General features: G+C 36.6%; 1 protein-coding gene across 1 annotated transcript in view; it reads right to left on the reverse strand.

Annotated features, from left to right (window-relative positions):
• Nucleotides 1–7275, reverse strand: part of LOC117213625 (head-specific guanylate cyclase) — a 48274-nt gene extending 40999 nt beyond the window's left edge. The window contains exon 1 of the mRNA XM_033459122.1: nt 6046–7275. Coding sequence (XP_033315013.1) covers nt 6046–6285 — 240 coding nt within the window. The 5' untranslated portion in view covers nt 6286–7275. The remainder of the gene's footprint in view (nt 1–6045) is intronic.
• Nucleotides 7276–20398: the final 13123 nt, after the last annotated feature.

Below are 20398 nucleotides of genomic sequence, written 5' to 3' on the forward strand. Positions count from 1 at the left end.
TATATAATTTTTTTCTGCTACAAACTGCTACACTGGATATTCTTTATCTTTTTAGTGAAACTCATTCGTAATCGTCACATGGTTGAGAAGTGAATCTCTGACCACACTTATTTCAAGAAAATGTTCAAAGTTATATAAAGACTCCGCTTTTTACTAAGTGTCAGCGAGGTGTTTAACCAAACGGAAGCGAGGATACATGAAAATAATAAAAAATAGAAAGATTGTTCCCAGTATCGGTACTATTTACTTATACGTCACTGTATGCGGTTAGATAAAGAAATAAATATTTAAGATATTTTCCACGAACAAGAAAGTAGGAAAAATATTAAAAAGGATTTAACGAACGGACTTTTACTCACGCCTGATATCAAGTTTCAGCAGAGCTGCACATTATATGTATTTTTTGATCTTTGTTTCAAACTGCCATTTAAATTTCACATTGTGAAACGTGAGAACGTGCAAAAGTGTGAACGTGGACTGCGAATGTTCGAACCTAATCTGCTATCGTGCAAATATTGTCTGCAAACGTGGTCTGTGAATGTGGCATGGGAATTTTAATTTTCGTCCCGAATCCTCACTTAACTGTCGCATTGTGCGTCGTCCCAGTTCTAGAGGACGCGACGCGACGTTAAGATCTTCCGCTCGTGCGACGACTCGATGTTACAATTGGGTGAAGGCATGTGCTTACTGGCGAATAATTCACTTTTTCATTTTTGTAAGTGTTAAGCTTATTTTCATTACTTATCTTAACGTCTTACAATTTGTTAGATTCGTAGATATAAATTTCTTGAAGATAGGTGATAAATCCATGAAATTTGGAATCAAATACTGAATCATTTTTTAAATGTCCAATAAGATGTAAAAATACATATTTGATAATACAAACAAGCGAAGGGACGTTTTGGTAATATGAAATGAATTAATGCGTTATTGAATTTTAAAATTGTCTATCATGTTTCCTGCCTACAATTTGCATGTACTTTGTCTACTGTACATGATAACACCATGTCTCGCGAATATATTTGTGGACAGTACGCAAATAAATAATATGATATAACAATAACGAACAGATGATGCGACGAACTGTTCGTGAAACGTAAATCAGTAATAGCTATAATCAGGATACACGTTAATATTTTCCAAATGAAACACAGTGACCTCGGCAAAAATTTGGGAATGATGCCGCACGGTAAAAGGGGAAGCATGAATATGAATCCTTGGTGGTTAGCCATTGAAAACTTGTCGGACATTGGATATGGAAATCGACCCGAAGTGAAGTTCGAAGTATCAAATTCGAATTAAGTGCTCGTAGCCTGAAACGTGTAGGGCAATATGCGCGATTTTAGCAAACAGGACGCCTCTGATTTGAAATTCATATTACGTGTTAGCTCGCATTACTCACACTCTCTCTCTCGTTCTCCTTTCGCAGCTAAACAGAGACGAATTATTGAAACGCCGATTGTTTCGCGAATGTTGAACGTTGCCGCGTTAAGAATTCCTCGGATAGACCAACGCGAAATATTCGAAGTATCGGCAGTGACAACGAGATTTCGCTGTATGTTTATACTGAAATGCAAAATTTTACTCGCAAATATGTCACGTTTATCTGTCGAATCAAATACTTAATTATTGTTCTGCGAATTTGTAACGGTAGAAAAGAACATGCTTAAAAGAGCGAAGTAAATTCATCATGGAGGAAAATGTCTAGAAATTCGCGGATTACACGCAGATGAACGATGCTATGTCGTAATTTTGCAATAACGATTCTAGGTGACTCGGAAGCTTTATATTTTTAATGATGCATTGCATACAAGCGTTCAATCCCGCTATTGGAAATATAAAGCTACTGAATTGCACAGCCTCATCGTTGCAAGATCGCAACGACGTTGCATCGGTTGCCTGCATTGGCCTTTATATGTATTTTCAATAGTAAATTTCTAGTAAAAAATCGCACATATCACATGTCGCGACTGAAAATATTCACTTTTGGCATCGATATTTTTTACGATTTCTATTTTTCAAATCGCAAAGACGTGATATCGTGTATTTGTAACGTGGACTTTTCTTGTTAGTGTGAAATAGCACATAAATCGCTACGTTTATTATGTTATAATATAATGCTGCGAATCTATTGTCGAGAAATATTCGCCACGGATATTTCACAATAGTTTGGGAGATCCTTTTTATCCAAGATTTTCTCTAGCGAACAGTGAATCGATTCTTCTCGATTGATGCGCTAGAGACTAATGGGAGTTTCATGGCACGAACAGAGGGAGAAAAAACACGGAGGTTCGTCTCGAATGACCACAGCTTTCTTCTTACATTCTTACTGAGTGGCGATTTCGTTCCGCTTTGAACGATGTTCTCGTTAAAACTCTCACCTATTTTATAATAAATTTTCCAACAATTAAATTTTTCTCCTCTTGACCGCGATCATTAGATCGAACAAGTTTATTCACTTTTTTTTATTGGAAATTTCAGTATCCAAAAATACACAGAATGCATATAATATTTAAAAATATAAAAAATATCCAAAGTAAAGTATCTTTAGAATACCTAGCAAGTGAAATAAGTTTCCATTAACGTCTCACTTTTTAATTACGTTTGTAGAAATATGAATTTTCATAAATATCTACAATACATCGATTATTAACAAAGATTAAGTTGTTTTTATGGAATTATATTGATAAGATTTTTGATCTTGTAATAGATATTTTAGATGTAATAGATAGGCCCATTTTTTCGATACTGTTCCAGTTGTAATGATACTTTTATCGAGATGATGAAGTAGAATAGCGAAGTCGGGATAACTACAAAATGAACCTATTAAAAAGCTTATCCGGAGCAATGTAATTAATATAAACAGAGGCTGGATATTCGAAGAAAAAGTTAGAAAATTAACGTAATAACCAATACTTCGGTATTATACAAATTTTCATTTCTTTCCGAATATTAATTCTATTAATTCTATATAAAAGAATAATTAAGTTATGAAAAGACAGCGTAATTCAGGTGTCTAAGGCGCGGAGTAATCAAATATCGTGAAAAGGCTTTGCTATCATTCAAATGTTACTGAACGACTATGATTGGCTTATTCGACACAAAGAACTGCAACCCTATTATTCCATATAATACGCTCTGGTGCTTCAAAGAAAAAATTACGTTAATAATGACGATCGATTTCGTGATTCCTAATTTAGTTTCGCTAGTTCTATAGTATCCATAATTTTGTTACACAGTATAGTTTTCATAACTGTTTTATAATGTACTTTATAGTTCTAAACATTTTATCATTTAATATACGAGTACTTTTCTCATACATAGCTTCATAATTTATATAGAATTGCGATGCGGACGCGATAATCGTTGTACGAAGATCGTGACCGTAATTTCTTATCTTCCTACCTTTACTTAATTGCAAAATAAAATTTATGTACGAGATTACCTTAAAAGATAAAATACAATAAAACAATGACACAAACACGTAGACTCAGTTTTACCAATTGCTATTTGCTATTCTGTGGTTAACAATTCTTCCAAATTTCAATATCTTGCGCGCAATAAACTTCTTTTAATTTCACCACACATCAATTCTGTATCGCGAAAACGATCTTTCATACGTTAATTCAAACGGTTTTCAAATTAATTCAGTAAGACACATAGCGCAAATCGCAGAAACGGAAAAAGTTAGCGAAATCCGTCGAACGTTGGACTCGTCGATCATTCGAGGGCTGATAAGCGATCGGAATTACGCGTTGGTTTTTATCGAGTGCGATGGCGCGAAAAGGTTTCTGCGAGTTCTGGAACACCACTTGGCCTCCGGTAAACGGGGAATAGGTTTCGCCATACGACAGAAAATTTTCCACCGCGTTTTTGTAGCTGGCAGCAAAACAGGGGAGCCCTCCGTATACGTTTATTGCACATTTCCGACCCAATTCCCGAGGTCAAAATTCTAATTTGTACTACAAGCGGGCATGTTGCTCGTGTTTCTTTGCGAACGATCTCGATGATTTTATCTTTGATAATGAAACGCTTCCGAGAACGATCAACAAATCGTTTTCTTCCTCGTTTTCCCGTTTTCTGTTACCAGATGATCTCGCACTTATAAAACAACAAATGCATTTCTTTACCGTTTTTCTGTTCCGATGAAATACGAATTTCATTCGGATGAACGATGATAGCGTCGATAGTGCAAGAAATTTTGTTTCTTTGGTGAAAAGATATGTTTTCCAGTTTTGGAAGAAGTGACGGAGATTCCAGTGGCGACATGATACGAAGCATGGTTATTATATGACAATTACATATAGGCGAATGATGTAACTTGCACTTGAGGCACGTAGAAAACTTTGAAAGTAAATAACTTGAAAAGTTTTGAGTATCTGGTATTATGCGGTGAGTGATTTGTAGAGAGGAAGAAGTTCGATACATGTTTCGAAAATAGTATTAAAATTTATGATCAGACGTTGGCGCCCTCTTCTTATGAATCAACAAACAATGGATTGGTTTAGATGACAATTGTTACTTTCTTACATCCTGTATTATACATTTTATTTTTCTGAATTTCTGCTTCAGTTAGCTTTGACTTTCAAATATTAATGACTTAAAAGCGATGAAATCTGTTTCAGTAAAACGGTAAATTAATTGATATTGACTTTGACAAGATGTTCAGTGCAGTTTTTTAGCGAGATTCCATCTGTATAATTTTCACTATCTTTTTTACTGTACTATTTTACTGTAGTAAAAGGAACTTAATTTTATATGAAATTTAATTAAAAAATGCGTACGTTTAAATGAACGTCTATCATTTAAATCATCAATTATCCACCATCGTACAAAGGATAATTTATGACAAAAAAATTGAATATATGAAAACTGTTACATTTGGAACATGCAGTAATGTCTATATTTGCGAATAATTTGCTTTCAATTTGTACCTTGGACAGAAACGGTTAAACTGCTAGCTCATGTAGGATAACATCGGAAAGTGATACAAATCAAAGATAATGGTGACATCTGCTACAGATTCTGTCTTGATGTGTTGTATCTGTGTAAAAGCTTTATGACATCATACTCTTTTTTCAAATGATAAAAGATAGATAGCAAACTGTAATAAACTGAGTTTGAAGAAACCATAATACAAAAATGTCTCAATAAATATTATACAACAATTTCATCAAATTATCAACAAAACAAACATTAATTTTAAACTGGAATTGTTTCCAAATACAATTTTGTACAGACATATGTATAGAAAGTTACAGCAATAACTTATTTCACTGTTAACTTTAAATGATTGTTATTTTTCTTTAAATAAATATTTTACTAACGAGAATATACATATGCATATTCATACGTATTAATTAAATTTTCAATTCATGCGAACTTTATAGATATATTTTACGAAGAAAAAGGAAATAAAAAGATTCGATGCAACGTGAATGGAAATTCAAGGAAACTGAAGTAAAAGAAATCCATGAATAACTCATACTTTGCAAAGTTCGTTTCAATTTCCCTCTGGAAGAACAAAAACCAAGGCTTCTCTTTCCAGAGACTCGTATTATAACCGCACCGCGTATTTATCAAGAATTCTACGCTTCGATTACTGAATTCTATCACCCTACAAATCACACATGTACCTACAACTTCCAAACATTCTACTTATTACACCTCCCCATCCTGAATCGCTCGCCTTGAATGTAATAATTGCGTGGGGAACCGAAAGATGAAGAGAAGAAACCCGGGAAAATTGAATTTCCAAGTTTCATGAAAAATTTATCGAAAGGCGACAAACTCGACAAGCGGGAAGTCGCATAAATTCCTTTCCCCTGCCTTCGTCTTACCTAAACTTGGTTCTGCGTTCAACTTTCTCAAGCGTGTGATTTCTCAACTCGCTAATCCAAGAAAGCAATAGCTTGACTTTCGCGCGCGAATATCTCGCTTAATAACGGTAGCTTTGTATCTACTTTAAAATTTCGGTTTTCTACTGTACTCTTATGAAAAAAGTCGTGAAATTAATTGTGACATAGAAATAGATGAAGACGATACCGATGGATTTGTCAGCACGAGTACAGCGGCTCTCAAATGCTTCAGGTTCAAGGTCTGCATATCCTCTGCATCTTCGGTTTCCTCTCTCATCAGCAACGACGTGACTTCAAAGGACGATTGTCTAGACTTGCTACCGCCATTCTGTCCCAATCTGGCGATACTCGAGCGATCGTTGTCGCTTCTGACGATCTGCTTGTCGCGGCCTGCCTTCAAGAGATCCCGTGAAAAAGGACATGCCATGTTGTTTATCGATGAACCGCCGTGGAGATCGCTGTCAGCGATGCGGGCTACGGGAACTCTAGCGCGCGGTGTGAATCGTTCGATCGTTAGGTCGCATTAAATGAACACTAGCGTGTTACGCGGTACTCTCATGTTTATCAGCGATCAACTGTGCAGTTGATAGCACTTCCTCCACTCTTTCTTCTCTCGTTTTTGACGTTGCTCGTACTTCGTCTCGGCAACGAAGCGGTATCTTCCCTTTACAAACGTTTCAACGAAACAACGCGCGTGTCCAGTATTTGCTCGTCTCTGTCCTGTCTGGTTTTCGTGTCAGCCGATCCACTCGCATCGTTGCCCTAGAGCTCGTGCCGGGTCAGACACCTGCCGCGACTTCCGTCCGGCCTCGTGCACCAGACCACGTTTAACAACGCTATCATTTCTCTAATTGTAAACGAAATTCACTTATTACCAGTTGCTGGCGGCCGCTTATCGCAGTTCGTGTCACCGCAATGCAATCAGCACTTAACACGCGGCGTTCTCTGCGAGCTACTACCGGATAAGCGTTGGTGCACGCGGTTACATAGTAGCAACCCCTAAATAGCCGCTCTCAACCCCTTGGTCAGTGGCCGCTCACGCTTCTCTCCCTATCTTCCTATCAATCACTCGATTCTTATCTGTCAAGTCTGGACGAACACTAGCGAAACAATAATTGAATTCTCGCGACGGATAGTCAACTTCTTCTCGTATATTTTCTTTTCTTTCTTTCTTTCCTTCAAAGAAGCGAGGAAACTCGTTCCTCCACCGACTTTTCAGTCAGACTACTTGATTGTTCGTCGAGTAAAATAATTCGCGCGTGTTTCACCGTTTTTCAACGTGTATCACGGTGCACGATCTGTCGTCGATTGCGAAAGCACGCTACGTACGGTGGCGTGTCGGAGCGCGTAGCGCCATACTAGTCGCGGATTGACCGAGGCGCAACGAGCAGCGCCGAGTGTTGGTTGCTTGGGGGTAAGCGGCAGACGGGGTGGAGTGGAAACGATTGGCGGGGTGAGCGTCGGGACGCGGAGCTGCGAGGAGCGTCAAGGCGCCACGATGGACGGTGGTAGAAACGCCTGCGCGAATATTCAGCCCCTCTCGACCTACCGAACAAGAGAGAAAGAGAGAGAGAGAGAATGGCTTTTTCTCTTTACTGGTAGCTCTTTCAACCGCAAACGAAAACCTGCTCCCTCTGCCCTACTTGCCTGCCTGTCTGCCAGCTTTTCCCGTCACCGGTATCTCTCGATCCCTTCTGCTCGTTCTACCAACCAGAATTTACGGAGATCTTCCCCGTCCAACTCTTTTCGTGGCCCCGTTTCGTCGACGCGAGTTCGAAACAGCCGATTGACAGCTACGACTCTCGACTGTCGATGAAATTTGGCCTGGGCCTTCTACGTTTCTACAATTCCGTAGAATGCCGTGTGCACACGACGTCTTAACAGACGTATACGTCGAATAGAAAGCGTGTTAGCCCGTTTGTGCTCCTTTGGATGGAACTTTGTTAGCAGCAGAGAGCTTCTCTGATAAACAGTGCAAGCTTAACGCTCGAGGCTAGTATCGCAGTATCGGGAAATTTATCGCCAGCTGGTCTGGGATGTGGGGAAGATATTCAGGTTAGGGAACGAATTTTGTTTGGAATTGCAGTTTGCAGTTTGCAGTCTCGGTTTTAAGAGAATCTGCTTAATCCTGTAATCTGATACAGCGGCGCGTGAATAAATGGTTTTGTTGCTGAGCAAGGAATTGAATTTTTAAATGTAAATTGCAATTTCAGGCGAGCATAATCAAACGCTGCTCCGGGTCGTTCCTGTGGCTCGATTTCAATAATAAACGCTATACGAATGCCGAGCTTCATTTTCTAATATTTGCATTACAAAAACCAATGCTCGAAGCTTACTTCTAATACAAAATCTTTATATGAATATAAATTTTATCTTTAATATTCTCATTATGCCCACGTGTTTAAAGTTTTATTACTGACGCAGTAAAAGAAGATTCATATAAAACAGGCTCAGGGCAATTGCACGAAAGAAATGTTTCATCTTCTTTTGCACGCTTTTATTAATATTATATTTCACGTATGAAAATTGCAAATCTTTTTAATCTTATATATTTAATATATTTGGAACAAACCTTTCATAAAGCCTATATCTGGAATAAAATTCAGAGTACAATATTTATTCCAATATTTATTTATATCATGCAATAATTTTCTATGCATTTTTTAAGTCTTTCTCCACTCTTTCTAGAACAAATACTTAATTCAACGACACTTACCGTAAGAATGCAAAACTTTTCTATATCGACTATAATATTTGATATTCTGTTTCAGCATTATCTAAAAATGGCAGATCCTAATTATTTTCTAGCTATGTACAAAGGCACACGGTGTATATGTGTGTGTACTTGAGAGACGAATAGGAATATGCAAGAGGGGGTCGAGTTTGTTGGGTGCGAGGCATATAACAAAGGACTTGAGAAAATTGACCCGCGAGCTACGGTCGTGCATGTAGGGCGAAAGAGGGAAGAATTCGCAGATGTATATTTGCTTCCAGCTTTCCTATATTTCACGTAGCGAGAACGTCAGTGGGAGGTTTATTTAACAAACGTTGAGGGGTCGTTGAATAGAAGAGAAATACACACGCCCAGCAACCTTTCTCTTTTACCGTCCTCCTCTCTTTCATCTTCTTTTAAGACTTTTCACTCTCTATGAGGAATCTTAGAGAATATAATATATGTGAAAGTAGTGACTGTTCTTGGAAATGTAGGTCACTGCGCATCCATAAGTTTTAATATTCTGGTCCATTATAGAGTTACACGGACACCGAGGGTAGCGACCGTATTCGAGTAATTCCTTAAAATTTCCTCCTATCGACTTCCTTTTAGCGGTAGTAAAACTTATAATAACATTGACGAAGAGACAGGGATAAGGGTTACCACAGTTTAAGGCTAATAATTTCTGCCTCGATAATTATCAGATATTTTAAAAATATCCCCTCGATGGTGTCGTGTTTGAGATGTTACTCTTAACAGATGAGAATATATTTATAAAATTTCACTAGAAAATTATGTCTGTATATCAAAAATTTTCCACTGACATATCATATCATATATCAAAAGATGGAAGAGAAAACAGAAGTAAGTAGAACTCGGATATCATCATCTAATGGTAGCAATATATAGTACAAATTGGAAATACATTAGAAGAATTATTTTATTCTTAACATCATAAAACTAGCTTTAACGATTTCGTTGTGAACTATTACGCTTCCGAGGAAATTATTAGCAGTAGCAATTACCGAATTGGTCTCGGTACGAATTAACCACTTTCCTTTGTTCAGAAATAATCTCTCGAGTAGCCATTGATTATCGAAGTTCTTGTCAAATGGCTCGAAAGTTGTTATGAAAGAATAAGTCGAAAGCCACAAAACAAACCAAAAGTAATAACTTCCATCCTCTACTCCTCTATCTTTTCGGACCTCGATGGTTTTCCCTGTTTCGAGAACCTTTCTTAGCATCTTCAAGTACACGTACTTTCTTTGCATTGTACACTTAATGACGAAGCGAATTCGCGAGCGGTTAGTTCATTTTGCTTGAAAGCAATGTCTTAAAACGACAGATTCTTTTGTAACTCTAATAACTCTGTTCTGCCTGCAGGCGGGACGAACCTTTATCCGAAGGAGAAACGCTTCACCGTCTTTGTGTTCGAGACTCTTAACATTAAGTCTCGGGAGAGACGTAGCGAGATAGAAGTAAAATAAACGCGTTTCTCCGAATAAAAATAAACGCATTTGTTACAGAGCAACTTGACTGGCTGATTTGCGGAGAACTTTGCAACATAATTCTGTTACAGTGTAAATTAGCTAACTGATTTCAGGAAAAGTCAAAAATTAAACATACTACGAGCCGAACTCGGTTGTTACGGGTGTAATAATCAAAAGTTTATTGTCAGAGCCTAATTAGTTCGTAACTTTCACTACGTAGTAGAAGTAATAGCTATTTGACATTTCAGCGTACGATAAACATTCTCGTCGCTTTATATAAACTTTCCAGCTTCTATTCAGTGATATTTATTAACAGAGAAAAACTCTACCTTGCGATAGGTAAATGAGGAATTGTGATTAAATTCGAACATGTGATTAAACGCGAACATGTGGTTAAATTCAATTGAATAATCGACGAGTAATTCATAAATTAATATCGTCATTCCTTTCAAATAAAGTACATTTTGCACTGTATATTTTGCATTAGTTCGCTCATTATGATATTGCAAAATTTGATATCATTGTTTTAACGATGATCAGTTGCAAAGCTTTGAAAGTTTCCAAGAATATTAATCGTCAAAGGATCAGACTGTCGATGAAATATTCTAATCTTTGAGTCAGTATACTAGAGAAATTCAAAAAGGACGTTTTGATACTATAATAACACTTTCATGCAAGATAGAAGACATTTTCAAACTTTATGTACTTTCTTTAAATCACAAAAACATCGCTCACAGCATGAATTCTACCCTGTCGTTGCCAAATATGTGCTTTGCCTTTCGTTATCTCTTTTCTCCTAACTTTTCTTTATATTCCACCGAAAAAGTTCTATCATCATTGTTCTCATTCCGTTTGATTAGTAGTGGAGGTTCGTACTTCCAAGGTAATTTCACGGGAAAAATGCCTGAACGTGTGTAATTGAAACCAACGTTTCTGAATATTGTTAGAGGAATCCTGTTGGCGAGAATGAGAAAATAAAATACCTTGCAAAGTAGGTGTATCTAATGCTTCAGTACCTCTAATGGAATTCTCTGATGGTCAAACAATATTCAATAACACGCAGCGAAACGTAGCCAGCGTGCACGTCACACTCTCTACAGTATTTAATTTGCTATTATTCATTACGGAAATTGCATGACTAGACTGTTTGCGAAGTTCCGTAAATTTTTCGCAATATTCTCCTATTTGCGAGTATATCGTTCGTACGGAGCTAAATTTACTGTGTGATTTTCGGATGGCAGGCGGTATTCAACAATTTTAAACGAGATCTCTTTTCAGATATCAAAATAATTAGAACTACATATTTAAAATTCTATTGCTCTGTTAGCATGATAAACCAATTAGTCAGAAATATTTTGTAAATATAAATTATATTTGAAAAATATACGCATGTCTGACTGGAATCATGCAGATTACTACTTGTAAGAATATTTCAACCTTGCGTTCGTAGAGAACTACATCGAAGAATTATGAATGCGATTAATAAAACAATTTTAGTTTACAAAAATTACGATATGATTCATTATTACAAACTTTGAATTCATCGAAAAATAACTTTTAGAGATCACTTTAACTTTTTCAACTTCATTAGCGGTCCATTAAAAAGCAAAACATTTCCTTTCTACAAACCTACGGGGTAGCAGACTAAACAATTCGCAACACGTAGACAAACCCTTTTTCGAAAAGAAGAGAAGTAGAAATAAATAAACGCGTTTTCTGGAAGTAGCAGCTCTTAGACAAACTCGACTGGAAATTTCCTATGCATAGAATGTATCTATAACAGTAAACAGTAAAATCCGAAGAAACACGTAACAGAGTACAAGAAAGACAAACGTGACGGGTCTCCTTTGTAGCTACAAATAGATTCAGATCGGATTCATTGTCTTATCAGAAGGGAGTAATTTCTGAAACTCCGTAAACGACGCACGTGCTTGGAAACAACGAGGTTTGTTACGATCGAAACAAACAAACGTTTAAAATCGCTACGAGAATTCTCTAGCAACACAGCGTGACATCTCTACCGTGTTTCTGTGTCACGTATGTCGCTATATACGAACGCTTGCACTACTTGAGACCGCGCACAGCCAGATCGATGTAGCCTAATTAGCGGTCACTAATTTTTTTGTCCCACTATCTCTCTCTTCCTCTCTCTAGCTTCGAGTAGGTAAGATGCTGTGCAATTTAGTTCTATCCTGGATCCTCTTGCGTAATTAAATTGATATTATTCGTGGAATTAATGTAATTAATAATTAAAATTACCAGAGTGTTAATTAACACATATCTTTTTATTGAAATTTAATAAATTTTCTACATTTTTGCGAATTTGAATGAATTTTGTAAATTATATGGATGATGCTTGCTTTTCCTTTCTAATAGTAAGTGCCTTCTTCCCGTAATTCTCATTTTGCTTTCCTTCTTACAAATTTCATATCATAGTTTTAGTATTTTAGTGTAAGTAGTTCTAGTTTTTATCATGTTTTTCATTCTTTCGTAAAGTGAAAAGTTTGATGATAAAGTTCTACATAGATAAATTTTTCAATTATAAGTCAGCAGTAAAATTGGTGAACTGTGTGTGTGTGTGTGTTATAGAAGTTCTTAATGTACAACTTGTAATTTGTCAATTCACTAATGTGATTAGTTGGTATATCGTGGTGAAGGAGGAAACCTTGTATCTCGATGTATAATGGAAAGAAGAAGCGTAGTCGAGAGATGGAAGAATCGAATGACAGTGTGACAACAAAGGCTAAAGTTTTTATAGCTCGTCGTTCGTGGTTTCGCTGCGATATTAGATTAATGTCAGCGAGTTTATTCCACAGGGCTGACCGTACGTCGATGTTAATGGAATTTTGAATGGCGTTCCAAGTTTGATGCGAATTTGTTATAGTTATGTATGCATCGTGTTGTATGGAAATTTTATTACCACATTTGTGATCAGAATCGAAATTGGTGCAAATCGCGTGCACAGTTACATTTTCTGCGTTACAAAAATTTACATTTCAGTGTAAAAAGGAGATCATTGGTTTTTTAATGTTTTTAACGTGAACTTTTGGAAACTGTCGAATCCTTGGATTTATCTCTTTTTGGGAGACATTCCTATCAATAAAGAAATGGGCTAAAATAGAAAATAAGGGAAAGGACATCGGCGTATTGCTATTGTTGAAAAATTATTATGTTATCCTTAACATCGAGGATAATAGTGAAGTCTCGAAGAGATTAAAAGTAACAGAGGATACTTTTTCTGGATTGTTACAATGTCGTGGCGAGACGTTAAATTAATGTGAGCGACTTCTGCCACACGGGATACGTAAACAACGATAGAAATACTTGAAACTTTAGGTAGAGAAAACAATACTGGAAGTTTCAGACATATATTTCTGTCGAGTATACCCTGTTATTCTTATGTCAATAAAAATACTTGTTACTTTTGAACAAAATGTGTTTATCGACGTCATCTCGAATAAAATATTAAAAAAGCGGTGTAATATAATTTTTGTAATAACGTAAACTATTAATTTACGTAAACGTTAAATTGCAGAAACTATATCCTTTAATATTGATGGTTATAACAATTGATTACTAAGTTGACTAGAATAAATTTTAGCAAACCACATGATTAAACCCAATGTAGTTTATATTACACCAAACCATCGCAATTAAAACACGTATTTATGTTGTAATTTACTGCAACCGTCTCATTTAGCAATTTATAAATTACGAAACACTGTCATTAAGTACTACACATCTAGCAATACTAATCCTGATTTAGTTTAAATGTATTTGGCAAATAAATCAATTCACAATAATGACTCTCCGGTGAACCTGATAATAGCAATATACATATATAGTTTATAATACAAATAATGTTCGTAGGTCATATTTGCAATACATGAAGGTAATAAACACCTATAGTAGAATCTCCGTTATGCGAATACAAGGAATGTGCGGGTACCCGAAATGACGCATGCCAGAGGTCCGGGTTGGGTGAGGTAGCGATCAGCATGGGTCGAATCGGATTATTTCGGAATTAAATTTTCAATTCAGAATCCGATGCTCGATTCAAAACATAATTTTTCCGCCACCTTGTATTTAAAGTATACTAAAACAGTATACGTTTAAACCAAATTCCAGTATAAGTTAACTCGATTTAAAAATATAAAACGAAATGGGATATATGAACCATTTAATGCAAAAGTGGTGTGACTCGATTTTTTGCCTATTTGATTTAACACCACATCTCGGAAGCGTAACTTTCATTTTGTTTTGTGCAAACGCGGTGTAAGTATATCTTCATTAGTTTCTCGGTGGATAGCAGAATAAGTGAGAATCGCCCACTCGACCCTTTACAGAAGTTTTACTTTATCCCTCATTATACAGTAATCAACTTTTTTGACTTACACCACTTTTGCATTAAACGACTCATATAAAAAGTTAGTACCACTTAGGAATAATATTACATTTAAGTAATACTACTTTTTCTAGAATGTAAAATAATTTAAAATACAAGAAATACAAGACAGATGCTCAGCTGTTCAATGATTCTTCTATGAAACGGTTACATTCTTGTATTAATTCGAATACTAAAGTTCTACTGTTTCATTTATCACTAAAAATACATTCGAGAAGACGCTGAAAATAGTAATTATCAAAAATATCATCTTTGTTCCAGGTCTCACGTTTCAATTCCTTCAATCGCGTCAAAAGAGCCAGGATGGTGCAGTGGTGGAATTAATTCAGCGCTCTCGTGTAAAGCTAGGTTAGTGATGCTTAATTTTTCCCAAGTACAATGGACGGCTGCGTTGCATGCAGGATGAAGTTGGTATTACTTTCATTAAGAAGTTAATATTTTACGAGATACGCGAATGGAAAGCGCGAAGCATAATGCAGGCAGCAAATACAAACCGGCGCAATAATCTCTCAGCAGAATGGGATAGTAGGAGCGTGGCAGGCAGAAGGTAAATGCAGAAATTTGTGGCCAACTAAATGGCGACATACGAGCTCGAAGATTTAATTGCATAGCCCTCGTGTCTGTAATAGAAATCCTTTTCACGAACTCTATAAACTGGCTCGTGCTTCAAACAGGGTTGCTCGTTTTACTCTTGAAATCGCGTATGCAGGGTACTTCAGCGACGATCGACCAATGCAAAAGCAATGTGAACATTTCACATATAACTGTTTCACACGAAAATATCGTACTCGACTGTGTTCTCAAAGTAAAATTGTTTTTCTGCTCCTATAAGTTGCAGCTGCTTACTTTGTAGATAACAGACGAAAACGACCGTTATCTTTAACATGAACTCAAGACTGCAGTGTTTGTGTCACAGAGTGATGCAATTTTTCAAAGGTCAGAAATACGAATCGATTTGTTGAAAGAAGATTTTACACAATGCCGAATTTCTTAAACTCTCGTGTGGAATTTTTATCTAAATTAGACGATGACGATTGTTATTTTAATTATACGAACGCTTGCAATTATAATAGTAGATGAGGCAAACTAAATTCCAATCCAATTATCCGAATGTGGATCCTAACTATCTGCATATTTATTCAAGAATTACAGGTAAAGGAGGAAATTGGAGAATTTCTATTGTTAATGTTTGTCCTCCTGTGTATTTAGGAAATTCTACGGTATTTATTTAACATATAAAATATTAACGTATAAAACGCACATGCAATGAGTTTCGTTAGTGAAATCAGTTATAGTAGTTTACAGTACGGAAGTCACAGTTCATAATTCGGAAATGTAATACATGTGTACCTATTTATATAAGCTGTTTTCTCTGTTTTCCCGTTATTGAAGGACACTTTGTATAAGTCTCTACAGGAATCGATAAAATATCTTATAGAAAGTTTCGGAACTTTATCTTGTTCGTGAAGATCAACGAGGGCAGGAATTATAAAATATGTAGTCCTCGTGGGATTCGTGTTCAAAAATCGTTCTTGGAAGTCGGAGAGAGACGTGGCGAAACGTACAGGGGAACATTACCCAAGAGAATTATTAGCCATTGCACGGATCCTCAAACTCGACCACTACGTGACGCAGAGAAATAGGAATACAGAAAGCAAATGTCCTGGGAACGTTTGAACAGCGTGCACGAGGTCCTCGTAAGTTCGCTCCCAAACGCTGTTATCAAAATGGCAGTACGTGATTCGTCTACTTGCCTATTTACTTTGCATTTGGTAAATACGGGGCAAGGTACGATTCGATAACTGATTTGAAAATTGAGGCGATACATGCGAACCGGCGGCACGTAAACGAATAAATTTTAAACAAATTTGAACTGAGAGATCATAATGTTCTTGCATGTTTAGAGATATTATGGATAATGAGTTAAAGAACGAAACATATAATAGCTTTATTGTTAGTCTGTATCGTATAGACAATTATAATAATAAATGAGATAATGAAGATTTGGCAAATAAATTTTTGACAGTATATCGTTAAAGATTTCACAGTGAACTTAACAAATTCCAGGTATCATATTTATTATTCGGAAGACGATTCTCTTTTAGGAAAGTGATATTAAAATTGGTTCAAAACAAACACAGGAATAATAGTAGACATATCGATTTACCTAAAGAAACGTTTATTTAGGAAATTGAGCAATATTTTAGCTATGTATCTTCTATTCTTTGATTGTTTTAATTCTACATTTAAATAAGCACATTTTTCATAAAAATATTCATTTCATTGGACAAAGGCACATAATTTCCATAAATAAAAATAGGTTATAGGAATGTAAAACAGAGAAACGACTCTGTTCTATATCAGATGGTTCTGACATTTCTAGCGGAGTAATAAATTGAGGCTCTAACTCTTCAACGCTCAGCGCGATAAAAAATAAACATTCAAGTCGGTAGTTCATGCGTAAAAATGCCAAGCAGCGACGTCCAGTCTTCATGCGTGTAACGGCAAATTTCCAAATTGTAATGGGTACAAATGATAGAAATTACGTGGGAAATCGGTGTAGCTTTCCACCATCGTGTTGTAGGTATATCCGTGTCAGATATAACGGTTAATGAAATTTGCAACAGGAACTTGTCGCAATAACGGCTGTCAAGAAGAAATATCGATTTTGATACATGCACGTGTACACATTCCACACCGGCAATTACACCTCGTCAAATGGAACGCACTATGCGTTTTAATTTCCATCTCGAGTTAAGTCGAACTGCCCTCTAAATCCAACTATATGATTTTTAACGTAGCCCAAACTAAATCATTGTGTCGCGCGATATTATAATTTATACTACGTATCTCCTTGATTCTCTGAAATTTTCTATACTCTTGTTACTTATTTGAATGTATAATTCAGTTCGAAACTTCACGTTGCATTACAATTTTCGCAGATATCATTAAATTTATGGGAAGTAATGTAGATCATTATAACATAGTGTATTTCACTGGTTTCACACAGACAAAACGAAACTCTAAAAAGACAGAATACAGAAGTAATTAAAATTACTCTTCACATCGTGAAATAAGCGTTTAAAGTATTCAATTTCTATACGAACTGCCAAAACAATGCGTGAAAATTATCGAGTGATATTGACGAGTGAGTATAGGCTGAAAGGATCCCGCTTCGTTTCAGTTGGACTCGAAAGCTCCAGAATATTCAGCTGGTGCAAGAAATTGCAGCTTTTCCATGCCCCGCTCCTGCCCTGGAAATTAACTCGTTGCGTTACACGAGGAAAGCTAGAAACTGCAATCGGCTACATTCCGAACAGGCACGTGCCGTAAGAGCTCCATTTCCGGTAGTCAGGTTGTTTCTTTCAACTAGAACGATGGTCTTGGAGCGTTTATATACGAACGCCTTCACATTTCGGATGCTTTGTGACAGATACACAGACACATACACACAAAGATGCAGATAGATAGATAGATAGATAGATAGATAGGGAGAGAGAGAGAAACTTTCGACTATACTTCGTTCGAACGGTCGTAACGCGTCAGAACTTTGAATTTGATTGGGCTGCAAGAGCCGACGAAACTCTGCACGAGTCCTGCCCATGACACTCGACAATGGAATCGTTGCGTTTCGACTACACGCGTACACTTTCAGTACGACAGTTTCATCCGACAATGAATCAAATCTCGCCTAAGGCTAGCGAGAAACTTAAATCATGGACAATAGTTGGCGATGCTCCAAAGGATGGGGCGAGGGATGTTCGATTTTCGGCTCCTTAGATTCCTATCGAACGTCTAATAACTGGAGAGTCGAGGATTATTCGTCCGAATTAAACAATTCCGGTATACAATGGAACAATTGGCGAGGCTAGGTATTGTGCCGGCGAAAAGGGTTTAAATCAAATGAATACAATTTTACATTCCTCTCGTTAATAGTTCGTTTTTCTAGCATAAGTAACGTTGGGCAAATGTCTTGACTGTATCACAAGCTTGAACACTTTTCAATCTCAACCGTGATTTATCTTTTCCTCTTTCATTTATACCCGTGTATTACATTTATATGCACGAGTTTTTAAAGGTACACGAGTGGATGTAAGTGTATGTGAAGCAAGTGTGAAATATTTAAAAGAGGCTGTGCATTTTGGTCGAATGTGGACAGGTTGTGGCATGAAAACGTTTTGGAAGAATTAATGGACGTCAAGTGGAGCAGTTTAAATAAAAAGACGTTTATTGACTTCTATTCTCTCTTACATTTTGAAGCTGGACTGTGAAATTATTATATGTATACGGTTACGGTTATTAGTAATTGTAATAATACCGTTGAAGGTAAAAATAATATTTTTCTACAACCGATTGATTTTCGAGAAAAATGATTCCCAGACGAGTCTGGCTGTGATGAAAATGTAGAAATCTCAAGTAAGAAAGCATTTTTCGTGATATTAGGACAACCATAAGTGACTGACTAATGACAAGGTCTTGGGAGAACTTGACGTGCCTTTGAAACAATCTGGAGTATCCTTCAAATAAGTTTCAACAGCGTTACAATGACCGAGGCACAGTTTTGACGACATTCAACTCCCCTTTAATGCCTGTAACATTACCTTACGATATAATATAATGATTTTAACGACATTTTCGACGATCTCCAAATGTGCTTTAGATAGTCTTTGGTGACTTAAAAATAATTTCCGAACGATCTTCATCTTATGATCAGTTCAAGTAACATTTTCCTGAGACCTATCTCAATATCTTAAAGAGGAACACTTGCGAAACTATAGGACCTTCGTAACATCTGCTGGAAGCTTTTGATTTCGAAGAAATCCTCTCAACATCCTTTTCTATTTAAGATTTTAACCTTGCTTTATAAAAATAGAAACTTCTAACTTCAATGTTTTACAGTTGAGTAGCTAACACCTAAGAAATCCCACGCAAGAAGGACACGAGCTTTTCAATTTAAGTGATTGCGCCCTTTCGTTTAACAAATAGTCTTATCTTGCCACGCATGTTTATTTATCAAGTAGAACTGGGTGCGACTTATCTGAATTCCTCCGATCAACCTAGACCCTCATTGACTTGGCTGGACACACCTCGAACTATTTCGGTTCACCCTGATTCATCTGGAACGATTCCGACAACTTTCTACTAGTCTAACCTCCACCTATGTACTTGTGAGACCTGCACTGATTGGCTTCGACCTTGTGGAACCGATCTCTGATAAATCTGAACCAAGTTCGAATCTCTGTCTCTGTCTCTCTCTGTCTCTCTTTGTCTCTGTCTGTCTGTCTGTCTCTCTCTCTCTCTCTCTCTCTCTCTCACACACACTTTTTCGCTTTATCAGGACTTTGGCCGAAGAGGTAAATTATCGGAACGCTTTAACGCTTGTATCAACTCGAATTACTCACCATTTGCGGCCGTTGGACTAGTTCCTCGAATTTCGTCCGAGCTTATATTTGCAGACTTGTATTTGTTGCGGTTTACTTTAATTGAAGTGTCAAAACAGTGAACGTAATTGGATACAACGAGAAAAAATATTGGATGATGTTTAATTTTCGTTCGTTTCGATTTTGTCGTCAGTGTATGCGCATACGAATACTTTTTTACGGGTTAGAATGTAATATCGTGAAAGAGTTAGATTTTTGTGTCAATTTTTTTTAAAATACACGTTTAATAGTTGATATATATTTTTCTGATCTTGCATTCTATGTAAAAATACTATCTATTTTCCATCAAATATTCGTTTTTCATCATGCCAAATAACTGGCAGTCTCTACGCCCTCTGTTACAATAGTCACGTTTCACAAATTTCCTTCATTTCGTTCATAACTCCAAGGGTTGTAATTATCGCTTTGAGAAATGTCTACAAACGAGTTTCGAGAGACTTGAAAGCTACAGATGACGTCCAAAGGAACTTAATAATCACTTTCATGTAGAT

The sequence above is a fragment of the Bombus bifarius genome, unplaced genomic scaffold (genome assembly GCF_011952205.1).
Source record: "Bombus bifarius isolate JDL3187 unplaced genomic scaffold, Bbif_JDL3187 scf7180000009125, whole genome shotgun sequence".
Taxonomy (NCBI): domain Eukaryota; kingdom Metazoa; phylum Arthropoda; class Insecta; order Hymenoptera; family Apidae; genus Bombus; species Bombus bifarius.